Source organism: Megascapheus bottae, chromosome 25 (genome assembly GCF_031878675.1).
Source record: "Megascapheus bottae isolate mThoBot1 chromosome 25, mThoBot2.hap1, whole genome shotgun sequence".
NCBI classification, from domain to species: domain Eukaryota; kingdom Metazoa; phylum Chordata; class Mammalia; order Rodentia; family Geomyidae; genus Megascapheus; species Megascapheus bottae.
Genome location: NC_143533.1, coordinates 5,976,662 through 5,990,395, shown reverse-complemented (window position 1 = coordinate 5,990,395; position 13,734 = coordinate 5,976,662). Strand labels below are relative to the sequence as shown.

The window sequence follows — 13,734 nt, the reverse complement described above, 5'->3', positions numbered from 1 at the left end:
ATAGACCATTCACACTGTGATCTGTATTGGTTCCATTCAGTCCCGCTGCCTGCCTGCACTCCTGCTCTTGTCCTGGAAACATGGAGCATGGCCCAGGGCTGCGTGTAACAGGATGGGAAGAGCAGCTGTCAGAAGCTGTCACTATGCCCAGAACGGGACAGGAGTCCTTTGACAGTACAGGCCTGGGCTGGGCTGGTGGCAGGCCTGGGACAAGGAGTTTAGATCCTGTTTACAGAGGACAGTTCCAGGTGCCCTGACACAGGACTGCCCAGATAGTCATCATGCTGGATACGAAAGCCAGGATGGTGACATTGAGTGGACAGGGTAGGATCAACAATTTTCAGAATAGCCATTAACTTCTACCGTGGGTCCAGTTTCTAAGATGGCTCCCTCCATCCTCACCTCCCACTACCCACGCCCTTCGCGGGTCCCTTCCTCCTGAGCACTGGCTGGACAGAGGGATCGGCTGGCTTTTCACACTGCTGTGAGCCACAAAACACCTGAGAGAAATAACTTCACAGAGGAAGGACTGATGCTTGCCTGAACGCATGTATGCAGGCAGAACAACAAGGCATTGGGAGTGGTATGGAGTGGAGGCTGTGTGCCTCATGGTGGATAGGAAGGAGAGAGGGAAAGGAAGAGTGAGGAGCAGGGTGGGGGGGGCAGCATCCAGGGAGAGAAAGAGACAGAGAGGGGGGAGGGAGAAAGAGGGGGGAGGGAAAGAGAGAGAGAGGGGGGGGAAGCCATGGTACCCAGCTGGGCCCACTTCTGGCAGTTTTCACAGCCTTCCAAGCTAGTGCCACCAGTTGGCATACACTTCATACCCAAACTACAACGCTGCATAAGCTGCTTCCAATGAACAGAATGGGGGGGGGGGATGATAGAAGGTCATTTCTGATACTAGATTGCAAAAAGACCCCACTTGCTCCCATGCTTGACCAAGCAGATGGAAGCTACCATGAAGAAGTTGGGGATTGGGGGGAGGCCAAGGAATCAAGAAAGGTCATTGAGACACCAATCCAGAAGAACCGAGACGACTCCTTTCGTGGTCCACAGCCTCCAGGGAACAAAATCCTACCAATAACTACACAAGAGCTCCTCCCAACATGAGGCTTCAGATGAGGGCGCAGCCCCTAGCTAACACAGCCAGAACCACAAAGCAAAGCTATGCTTAGGCTCCTAAGCCACAGGGAGTAGGCGAGAGTAAAAATATGTGTTGATTTAAGCGACTGCATTTTAGGGCAAGGTGTTATACTAGCAATAGACAACGAAAGCATCCTAGAAACAAAGGACTACAAGAACCACCTGGAAAGGTAGATTTCCCTCTACCAGACAGTGGCACAAAGTAGCTCTACTTAAACGTTATGTCCTCTTTTCTGAGTTAGGTGACCCTGTTTTCTCTAAGCAACTGCAACTATCCTTATCACCACCACCATTATTACCAGCATCATCATAGCAGACCAGAGAGGGCGTTCTTGTGACTTAGCAGGGACTATTTCATAGTCACATATCATCATGACCCAAAACTATTATTGTTCATATTTTATAAATGTAGGAAACTGAGGCTCGGAAGGAGTTAACTTGGCAAAGGTCTCAGTCACTACGGAGTAACTGCAGGAAATCTAGCTCAAGAGATAGACTTGTGGCCACTTTGTTCTATGACTCTGTGAGCCTTGCACAAGTTCACAGGTGGCGAATGGACTCACACCCAGGTAGCTGGACATCAGACGTGAGGTTCTCAGCTCTCTAGAAGCTTCTCATCTCTAGGGCCGTGGGATGTACCCACTTCACCTGGGGCGATGAGGGACTAGAAACACTGCCTACCTGTGAATACCAGGCTGGCATTTTCCAGTTCTTCTTGGGGAACCTTGAAGCTGAAGGATTCATTGTAGAAGGGATCGATAGTGCCTCGTAAGAAGGAAGTCTTCTTGGTTTTCACAAGCTTCAGTCCATGCACCAGCTGGACTTTCACAAATGGGTCTAAGAAAATGAACACAGGGATGCTGAGAGTTGGAGATTGTGTGATACCTGACCCACCATTCGTTCCTTCAACTTCCCATCCATCCCTCCATCCTTCTCTCCACCCGGCCATTCCTCCCTTCAGCTCCTTACCCCTCCCTCCTTTCTCTCAACCAGTCTTCTCTCCATCCAGTCCTTCAGTCTTCCTTACAGTCTATCTCTTCATCCCTCCATCTACCCATGACCCATCCACCTGTCAAAGTTACTGGCCCACATTTATCATCTATTCTTCTAGCGAGTTTGGAAAGGCAGAGGGGTGGGGGGTAGAATCAGGGTGTAGAAAAAGCTGCCTCCCCCAAACACTCACTAATACAGAGATGTGTTGTTATGGAGGAAGAGGTGGAGGGCAGGAAGGAAGCAAATCGTACCTGAACCTTGGCTCACATCAGTCTGAAGAAGTTGCTTGGCTCGAATGATGTCAACATTCAGTCTCCCAGCACTCGGGAGATAATTCAGAGACAGAAGCAGCTCTCCCAGCTCCACTTCATTCTGCAAAGAATGAAAATGGTCAGAAAGTTGCCGCTTAGCTTTTATCCCTCTCGCATCCACCAGACAGGACACTGAATCCAGCAGCTCACACACAGGCTGCTCCCAGTGGGGACAGGGCTTCTTCTTCTTCTTTTTTTAAGTTTCTTTCAGTTTCCCAATTGTTTTCTTCATTCTATCTCAGGGAAGTTTTTATTCTTCCCCCTCTGCTTCTAGAAGATGTGAAAGAACCAGCCTTTAAACAAAAGCGTGGATCACGGAAAGTAAATGTAATGTGCTGTATGTATGTTAATTACTTTACATGTAATAACTGCTGTATCCCCTAGAATGAGTCTGGGGTATATCAGTATGACTTCCAGGTAACAGATGAGGAGACTGAGGTCTGGAGGGGTTAAATAACACATACAAGGCCACATTGCTAAGAAGTTGCAGAGCTATCCTTCAGATCGGATGCACAACAGGATCCATGCTTCCAGCATTATCACAGGAATACGTGGCAAGTGACTTTCCTATAGAACAGTAGTATTTGACTGAATGCTAATGCTGTATACCAGGAAAGAGCCTCCGTTGTCAAGTACTGATAACAAACTGTCAAAGTGCTAGAACCCAGGGGTCCTTACTTTTCTGTATTTTTTGTTGTTGGTGGTGGTGGTGGGGCTTGAACTGAGGGCCTGAGAGTACTATACCACTTTGAGCTACAACTCCATTTCCAGTTTTCTGGTGGATAATTAAGAGTCTCATGGATTTTCCTGCTGGGGTTGGCTTCAAACCACAATCCTCCGATTTAAGTAGCTAGGATTCCAGGCATGAGCCACCAGCACTTGGCTTCTGTGTCCCTTTGTTAAACGCCATTGTAGAAAATACCACCATTTCAAATAAATAGATTGGCATAACCAGTCTCCACCCCCTCATGACTCAATTACAACAGTATCAACAGCCTGCCAAATGATGTTTCTTCAGGATCAGGACATTAAATCTAACGTTCAATGGTAGGGAGTAATTACGATCAAAGCACTTTGTATGTATGTATGAAGACAGAATAATGAAGCCTCTTAAAATTGCTTTAAAACAGAGGAGGTAAATTGACCAAAATTCATTATACACATTTATGGAAATATCACCACGAAATCTTTTTTGTGCTACTAATATATGCTAATAAGAAAAACATCTGGAAAGTTCTGTCATATCAGAAGGTGGAAAAGTACACAGAACCACTCACCCCAATACCTTCCCTCTGCTTCAAAAAACATTTCATGGCCAGTCTCCACTCACCTGCACCTTCATTCAATCCCATACACTATTTCCTTAGACATACTATATTTTTTGAGAAATGCAGTTTTTATTATTAGACATACTATTTTCTCTGCAATCTCTCAGTGTACAAATTTCTAAAGAATAAGATCATCCATCCCCTCCAACTGTCCATCTATCCATCCATCCTCAGTCCATCCATCCATCCACCCAAACTATCTATACATCCACCTGCCCATCTCTCCCTACCCATTGACCTATTCACCCATTTATCTATTCATTCATCCATCTATCCATCCACCCATCTGCCTATCCATCTGTCCTGCTCACTCACCATCCATCCGCGAATCCATGAACACACATCTGCATGCACCCACCCACCTCTTCTATCACATCAGCAAATGAATACCAAATGGTAATTCTGGAATAATTCTTAGCACAAAGTAAATAATAAACATTTGTTAACTGGATGAGCAGTCAAACAAAGAGATAACCGGTAAGGGAACAAGTCAGTCCCCAAACAAGAAACAACATCCCACGTTCACTCAAGGTTGCACATTGGCAACCTACAGATGTGCTTTGTGTGGCCTGCATCATGCTTCAACAGATAATTACCCTTAATTAATATGTAATTCAAGAGTCAAGATGTTTCACATTTTGAAAACAATCTGGATTTCTTGCCTTGTTTGAAAACCGGGAAGGCAGCGTTGGAGTTTATATTCCCACCTGACAATGACAAAGATTCATTGCTTGGCTAAAACTTTAGTCAGGTGTTGAACCTTCTTCTAAGCCCACCTGCGCACTTTCCTGTGCAATCCAGTTTTAGTAAGAACTCTTCTCAGTCAGCTTAGTAAGAACCCTTACCCATGATATCTGCTCATCCTGAGTAACTGAGGCAGGTTTCTCCTTCTTCTCCCTTCTTCCCATCCCCCAGTGATACCTGCTCATCCTGGCCTGGCTTCACAGAAGAATCCCACGAGCTCAGTCTAGCCAGAATCTCTTCCCCCTCTGCCCCTCCTGTTTCCTCTTAGTCATTTACTCTCCACTGAACCCTACTTGCTCCTTGGTCTGGACTCTGGCTTCCCCAGGCCACATTTGGAGTGGAGCCCATCCCTCTTCCTGGCAAAATCCCACTGCATTAGTCTTCATGCCTTCACAATGCTCTGATGAAAATCTGATCACCATGCTTTAACATGATTCACCTAATTAGTCCTTTCTTCAGTGGAGAAATATTGCTGGAACCATTTAATAGTGGACGAAACGGTGTGGCGGCATGCACGCCTGTAATCTCAGCATTGAGGAGGTTGAGGGAGGAAGGTCTGAACTTTAAGAACAACCTGGATTACATAGTAAAACTCTGCCTCAAAAACAAGCAGAACAAAATGGAAAAGTCATTGAGGAGCTTGGAGTAATCATGAGAATAATGTCAGAAGTGTTTGTACCATTTTTATCTGCCAGTGGGCTTCACTGTTGGCTGCTGCTGCCGCTGCTACCTTCTTGGGTTCTTGGTTCTTGAACTCAACTCAAAGGGTGAACATAAAGAACTTTACTCAAAGAGAAGCTTTCAGGCGGAAACCTGTTTCAACTCTGCCCCTGAGTGACTGAGGCTCAAGACTTTTATATCCTGGACTCTGCTCTGATTGGTCATCCCTATGCAAATGAGGTGTAAGATAACGGACCAGTCAGGTAAGGTTGAGTCACACTGGCCCTTCAGACCCAGATTTGTAGTTCTCAGTTAGGTCTGAGTCCTGCATCCCTAAGATGCTGTAGAACTAGGAGAAATGGAGGCAGTAGGACATTCCATTCTCTGCAGCTTGGATTTTTCAAACAATCTGGAATTTTCTGTGGTTTATTTTAACCATGACCAAGCTAACAATGTCTCCTACTACAAGGTGTTCTCTCAGGGCCCTGGGCTCTAACTAATCTACCCAGCTATTTAACTTCCTCCGTAGTTTTCAAGACTTGGAGTCTACAGGACACCTGCTGTTTCCTAGAAATCACAACTCATATGTCACCTTTTCATTCACAAACACTCCATGTGGGATATGGTCCTCACTAGATATTTTCTTGCTCTTCAAAAAGGCCAGGAGAGTATCTGCCTGTCTACCCTGAATTATTATGGCTCAACATGATTTCCCCCCCAATTTTACAATGGTGCGAGAGCAATGTACAAAGCCCCGTGCCAAAGACTAAGTCTATAATCCTAGCTACTGGGGAGGCTGAGATCTGAGGAGCCTGGTTTGACGCCAGTCCTGGCAGGAAAGTCCATGAAACTTATCTGTAATTTTGGTGCTGTGGCTCCAAGTGAGAAAAGCACTAACCTTGAGCCAAAGAGATCAGGGACAGCGCCCAGGCCCTGAGTTCAAGCCCCATGACAGACAAATAAAAAGTACCTTTAGGGTAGAAACCATTCTTTGCATTTACAATTTTGCTTTTTTTCCTGGGCTAGTGTGATGTGGCTGCCGCCGCCCTCTCTTGCAATTCTGGGCAGCAGCAGTGAGCTCGGGTCTCAGGAAACTACAACCACCGGAAAGAAACTGCCAGTACTGTATGGTGTGTTGTATGGCATGGTAGGTGATATGGTATGCTAGTCAGCTTTCTGTGACTGTAATAAAATGACTGCAGTCGTTAGCTCACAAGGAGAAAAGGGTTAGGGAGTCTTCCTTCCGTGACAAATAGTCCCTATGCTACAGCTGAGAGGTGAAAGAGAGAAGGAGAAGGAGCTAAGGTTCCTTCAAAGGAGTGGTCCTGAGGATCTGAACATCTCCCAGGAGGCCCTGCTGCTTAAAGACACTACCACCTCCCAAAATAGAGTTCTGATGCAGCATGAATGTCACAGCCATAGCAGGTAGATTACATCCACTTCTGCCTTAGGACATTTTCCATTTATCTCAGATCTCTGAGAACAAGCCTGCATCTGTATTCATAGCATCTGAATCCAGGTGACCCTGACCACGCCAGTGCCAGAGGGGACTCTGCGTGACATTCTGCCTCCCACTCTTACCTAGCCACAAGAGGCTAAGAACTGACAGGACAGGAGGAACCAGAGGCAGGTACCACAAGTCCCCTTTCCTCGCTGAGGCGGTGTCACCAATAAATAAGCCCTGTTTCCTTTTTTATAAGAGCCTGATGAGCTTAATTTGGTGGAACCACGTGGGTCTACCCCGGGAGAACCAAAATAGACTGTCTGTAAATTACTCAAATGAATCCCCAAGCCACTGGGCTGCCAGCTCCAAAACTGTTCTGACTCCTCCCAGGCAAAGCCCCTCACCCCTGCAGTTTTTCAATACAGCTTCAGTCTTATCTGGGGACAAAAGATGTTTTTCTGGGGAAAACAAGAGATTGGCTCTCCTGCCAGCAGGCTCCCTGGGCCAAGGCTGGCTGCTGAGTAGCAGAGGGGCTTCACAACTTTTTACCTGAGCCCAAAGTCAGCTGTTGGTGCTGAAACACTGCCCCTGTCCTCACCCGCTGGGGAAACCCTTTTGTCTCTTCATTTACTGCATGCACACAACTGGGGCTGGATGTTTACATAAAGCAAAACCCAACCACAATCTCAGTCAGCGTTTTCCACATTTGTCAGATTCATTCATCCTTCCTTCCTTCCTTTTGTATTTCCCCCCTGTTTTCTGTCAATATGCCAACACAGATTTGCAACATGGAATGGCAACACACTTTATTTATTGAATGCCACTGCTGGGGCTTAACTGAACCACATACTTCATATGTAGGTACATGCACATACACACAAACTCAAACTCAGGGCGCCATCCCTGAGCCTTTTCGCTTAAGGCTAGTGTTCTACCACCTCCAGTTTTCTGGTGGCTCATTGGAGATTAGAGTCTCACAGACTTCCCTGACCAGGCTGGTTTTGAACCATGATCCTCAGATCTCAGCCTCCTTGAGTAGCTAAGATTATAGGCTGAGCCTCAGGTGCTCAGTTTCTTTGAGTCTTTTAATGCAGATGCTCCAAAACTCTGAATTTTTCTTACCCACTGCTGTTCTGGAGAGAAATCCAGAGTCGTGCTCAAGTCAGGTGTGACTCAAAGTAACACCACTGGTTCATTCCCTGCACCCCCTTCCATTTTCCTCAGCTGAGTGTCCATTTCACGGCTAGGAAAGATTCCAGGGAATGACTGATGGTGAAATTACAGCTGTGAATCCACGTGGAGCCAGGCCTTGCCCCTAACAGAGATGTGGGCACACCTCAGGAATTGTCAGCCAACATGAAAGACAACCCTTGATTGTTGAAATCGAGCTTTCCTGCCATTTTCCAAAGAAAGAAGCTGAGTCTGGTTAAGTGCAGAAGGCTGAAGGCAAAATCACTGGCTCTGGGACTTACATGCATTCTCTTCCTATAGCTAATGAAAAGACAAGGCCTTGGGAAACTGACCCAAACTCCCTAGGCCTCAGTTTCTCTAAGTTGGAGACAGTAAGGTTCACCATTAAGTGTCACCCTTGACTATACCTACTTGGGTGTCAGGATCAGCCAGTATCTCACGGGCTTTGCCAAATTCCTTGTACTGAGAGCCAGGGCTTGCTGGTTCACAGTTCTCCTGGGACAGGCCAGGGATATGAAGCTGGGAGAGGAAAAGGAAATACCTCAGCCCACACCTAGTGAGTGGCAAAGCCAGGATTTGAACCTTGGCCCTTGAACACAGGTCTGTGTTCTCAGCCATCACTAACTCACAGCCACTTGTGGGTGGCGCCCATGCCAAGACTTGCGTGGAAGTCAGGCAATCTTGATTATGCCACTGAGAGCTGGGTGACATGAACAAGCCAATCAATCGCCCTGTGCTGCTTTTGTTTTTGTTTCTTAATCTATACAAGAGAGAAGTTGATCCAAGTAGTTTCCTGTCCCTCTCCTCATTCACATTCACATTGTAACTTGCCATTTAACAGCTCATGTGGATGTCTAAAGCCTGAAATCCATGTTTACTTAAGGAAGAGAGGAACAAGGGAGACCCTGTGAAAAGAAACTTCAGGTTCCTGACTGCTTTGTGAAGGCTCTGGCCTGGCTCCTGTACTGGTGTTAAGGTCTGGCTCGCTGACAGAAGCTGAACAGGGAACAATTTGGAAACTGGAAGGAGGTAGAGGTTGACAGCAGATAGGGAGCAAGTTAAAGCAGAGGCATCATTAAAACCTGACAGTGATGATCATGAAGAAGCAATTGAGCTCAACAGCTAAACCAAGGCCAGGAGTCTCTGTTTACCAGACTGGATTTAACGGCCAGCTGAGAAGGCAGCCTGGGGGCCATTCTGAACTGCAGAGGGCTATCAAGTAGACCACGAAGCCAGCAGCTTTTTAAATAAGCCCCAAGGGCTGGGAAGGTGGCTTTCGTGGTAGAGTCTTTGCCTAGCATGCATGAGACCACGGGTTTGATTATTCAATAGTATCACATAAACAAACAAAAATAATAATAAAATTTGCCAGGAGTTCGTGGCTCATGCCTGTAATCCTAGCTACTCAGGAGGCTGAGATCTGAGGATCACAGTTCCCAACAAAAAGGTCTCCACGAGACTCATCTCCAATTAACTACTCAAACACCGGAAGTAGCTCTGTGGCTCAAGTGGTAGAACGCTAACTTTGAGCAAAAGAGCTCAGGGACAGTGCCCAGGCCCTGAGCTCAAGTCCCATGACCTACAAAAAAAGAATGCATATAAAATGAAACAAGCCCTAGGATGGTAACTGTGTATGACACTCAACGTTTACTCCAACCCATAGATTATATCCACAATGAACATCACCATAAACTTGGGGTGTTAGGTAATAATGGTAACAGCCTGGACTGGCCAGATGTACTGTGTGTGTGCATGTTCAAGTATGCACACACCTTCTTGATTCTTTTGTAAGACTTTAAAGCAAAGGATTTGAGGGGTCAGGAGTTTGGCCTAGTGGTAGAGTGCTTGCCTAGCATGCACAAACACCCGAGTTCGATTCCTCAGTTACCACATGCATAGAATCAAGAGTTTAAAGCCAGCCAGGCAAGAGTCTGTGAGATTCCTAGCTTCAATGAAACACCCAAAAAGCTGAAAATGGAGCTGTGGCTTTTTTGAGTAAAAAAACTAAGGGATGGTGCCCAGGCCCTGAGTTCAAGCCATAGGACACACACACACACACACACACACACTCATCAAATCTGTGAGGCTCCAATTAACCAGCAAAAAGCAGGACTAGAGAGGTGTGGATCAAGAGGAAGATCACCAGCCAAGCTGAATAAGAGTATGAGGCCTGGTGTTCAAGGCCCAATACTGCCAAATAACAACAATAACGATGACAACAATAATAATAATAATAATTTGCCAAGTATGTGCAAAACGCTTGGTTCCATCCCCAGCACTGGAAATAAAGGAAAAGAAAAGAAAAGCAAATGTTCTTTACACTATTGTGGCATTCAAAAAGCACCTACAAACCAGGCACCAGGGGTTCACACCTGCAATCCTAGCTGAACAGGAGGCTGAGATCTGAGGATCACGGTTCAAAGCCAGCCCAGGCACAAAAGTCCGTGAGACTCGTTATCTCCAATTAACCACCATCTTACACACATACACACACACACACACACGGAAATGAAACAGCCCTCAAATATCAAAGTCATGAAGAGAAGGTTGTGCAAAGCCCCCTCACCTGCGAGCTGGGGATGAGTGCCTTCCACCAGTGCCCGCCCTTGACCAGGTCCACGTCACACAAAGGCACAGACACTTTCCCGATGACACAGTGGCGGGAAAACTTGTCAAAATCCAGGGCGGTGAGGAGCAGTGTCCTCCGCTGGGCTTCCAGGAAGGGGATGTCGAAGGTGTACCGCTCCTCGAACACGGGGTTCTGGGTCTTGCGCTTGACCCCCGTCTGCTTAGAGTTCTTCTGGTCAGGCAGGAGGCAGATCTTGACGTAGGGGTTGGAATGAGCCATGTCCTGGCGGGAGCCGTCATGGGAGATGGGGAGAGGCAGATCCCGGGCCTCGATCACGCGTACCGTCAGGTGGTTGTGCAGAAGGTCATACTGAGTGCTGAAGTGCAGCTTCCCCAGCTGGTACTTAGACAGGATCTCCTCATCCGTGAGCGAGTCCATGTCATCACCTCCACCGCCGCTGGAGTCCAAGGAGTACAGCCGGGGCTCGAACTTGCGGAAGTAATCATCTGGGGTGTAAGTCCGGCGGAGCACCGAGGGTTGGATGGGTTCCTTCTTGGCACTGAGCACTCCAAACTCGATGGGTTTGATGTCGATGAGCGGGGAGCTGGGGCGTCTGGAATCCAGATCTACACAGTGATCAGAAACAGCCATGAGGGCCCTGGGCCCCAGCGGCCCGCACCTGTCATCCTAACTACTCAGGAGGCTGCTGACATCTGAGGATCCAGGTACGAAGCCAGCCTGGGCAGGACACGTCCAGGAGACTTTCATTTCCAGTTAACCACCAAAAAGCCAAAAATGGAGGAGTGGTTCAAGTGGTAGAGTACCAGCCTTGAATGAAAAAGCTCAGGGACAGGGCCCCGGGCTCACAGAGAGTGATTTGAACTCTGTCAGCCCAAGGACCCCTTGAGGTCACCCAGATGAGAAAGCCCCACCATGTAATTTGATCCAATTCATTCAGCTTAGAAAACCGTTGTGCCTCCTCCACAGCCCTGCCCTTGACATCTGGGCTCAAGGACACTGAGGGGTGTCTGGGAAAGCCAGTCAAGACCACCTAACCTCCCTCACCTCCCCAGGCCCCAAGATGGACTCACTGGAAATTCTCCTAGTCAAACTATACGTGGATCTGGACGTGTCAGATGAGGAACGCCGCCCATCGGGGGAGTTGGTCCGTGGGGTCAGTGGGACATCACTGGCTGTGTGAACAGAGTCACCATCTTTGTCACTGCTCCGGCTGGCCACCCTACAGGAAAGGACCGGATTCCAGTGGTTGTTGAGGAACCCTCAGGGGTCCCCCTGTCTCTCCCCTCACCCCCGCCCCCAGTTCATCTGTTATCTGTGGTGCTGTATGCCTGTAATCCCAGGACTTCGAGGTTAAGGCAGGAGAATCTCAGATGGAGGTTAGCCCTGGGCTACACACACACACACACACACACACACACACACACACACACACACACAAAGATAGATAGGTAGACAGACTGACAGACAGATTGATGGATATGGATGAATGGATGGGCACATGGGTAGACAGATGCCAGATGCCTAAATGGATGATAAAATAGATCAAGATAGATGACGGATGGATGAATGGACTGATGATCTATAGCTAGATCAATCAATAGACACACAGATGACTACAGTATGCCTCCAACGGGGCGGGGGTGCTGGGGGAGGGGTGGGAGATGGTGCTGTAAGGCCTTGATCCTTAACCATTGCTGATTTCCCCCTCCCGGCATGCATCAGGCATCAACTTGACATTTAAGCCTGCGGGGAAACTCAGCTTCAAAATGGCAAGCTTTGAGTTCCAGCAGGTCTTCAGATCATCTTACAAAATGAGGGGGTCAGAGGCTTCCCAGCGCCTTGAAGGATCAGAACAAGAGGATGCCACTGGCAGGAGAAACTCACTGCCATCCCCATCTGCCTGCAGGGGGAGAAAACTTGGAGGGAACTGGCTTAGGATCAAATCATTGGAGTCTCTCTCCTTTGCCCCTTGGACAAAAGTAGACAGTCCAGATGCCATGACAATGGTACCTGTCCATCTGGATAGCCCTGCTTCCCAGCAGCCTCCCTGCTCCCTCACTATCAACCACTGTAGTCTCAAACTCAACTGCCCAAGCGAACACCCCAGCCCCTCACTGTAGCCCTCAAGTCTCCCTCCCCTCCCCCAGCCTCTCACTAAGCCAATCTGGCTACAAGGGCACCTGCTCAGAGGGCCAAGAACCCATCCTGGCTGGTCACTCCTCCCTGGGACTCTGTCCTCTCCCTTAGCTGACCCTAAGTGAGGACTCCTCACACCAGCTGAACACTGCCCAGCTGGCTCTGGGAATTCAGTCCTGGCATGGGGGAGTCTGCTGTGTCACTTTCCAAGGAAGGAAAGAAAGAACAAAGGGAGATTGAGAAAAAGGAAAGGAAGGGAGAAAGAGAAGAAGAGAAGGATGGAGGGGGAAGCAAGCAAGCAAGGAAGGAAAGAAGGAAGGAAGGAAGGAAGGGAGGGAAGGAGGGGGAGGAAGAAGGAGAGCAAGAAGGGGGAGGAGGGAGGAAAGGAGGGAGACAAGAAAGAAGAAAAGAAAGTAAGGGAAAAGGAAAAAAATGTGGGATGGGAGGAGGGAGAGAGAGAAGGAGGAAGGGAAAAAGCGAAGGTGGAAGGCAGAGAAAGAGAAAGAAAGGAAGGGGGAGAGAAGGAAGGGAGGAGGGTGGGAAGAAGGGAAAAGGGGAGAAGGAAGAAGGAAAGAAGGAAGGGAGAAGGGAAGGAGGAATGGAGGGAGGATGTACCCTTCTTGTGGTTCTGGGTTTTTTTTGATCGGTCTCATGGGGCTTGAACTCTGGACCTGGACACTGTCCGTGAGCTCTTCAGCTCAAGGCTACCACCCTGCTTCTTGAGCCACAGCACCTCTTCTAGTTTTCTGCTGGTGAACTGGAGAGTCTTACGTTCTTTAGTGTCTAGGCTGGCTTTGAACTGAGATCCTCAGATCTCAGCCTCCTGAATAGCTAGGATTGTAGGCGTGAGCCACCCTGCCCAGCTCTTGTGGTTCTTAATTGGTCCATTTTGTGCCCATCTTGTGCCCCCTGTCATGACAGACCCTCTGCAGTGGGATCTGTACTTGACAAAGATTAAAGGAAGCAGGTGGTGGGTGCTCAAGTCCCCGCTGTCTGCCACATCCAGTCCTGGGTGCCCCCTGCAGCTGGCTGGACTGAGTGTCCCTTGCAGGGCTTGTAAGAGCCCTGGGCACTGGCTTATGGCCTGAACAAAGTGAACCATTTCACTTCGATTCATTTTTTTTTTGCCAGTCCTGGGCTTGAGCTCAGGGCCTGAGCACTGTCCTTGGACTTTCTCAAGGCTAGAGCTCTACC

The 13,734-nt window shown here is 48.2% G+C and overlaps 1 protein-coding gene across 1 annotated transcript in view; it reads right to left on the bottom strand.

Annotated features, from left to right (window-relative positions):
• The window catches only part of Syt17 (synaptotagmin 17), a 40,097-nt gene that overhangs the window by 16,901 nt on the left and 9,462 nt on the right, over positions 1 to 13,734 (bottom strand). The window contains exons 4-7 of the mRNA XM_090358108.1: positions 11,475 to 11,623; positions 10,381 to 11,009; positions 2,388 to 2,508; positions 1,825 to 1,980 (exon numbers count right to left, since the gene is read on the bottom strand). Coding sequence (XP_090214234.1) covers positions 1,825 to 1,980; positions 2,388 to 2,508; positions 10,381 to 11,009; positions 11,475 to 11,623 — 1,055 coding nt within the window. The remainder of the gene's footprint in view (positions 1 to 1,824; positions 1,981 to 2,387; positions 2,509 to 10,380; positions 11,010 to 11,474; positions 11,624 to 13,734) is intronic.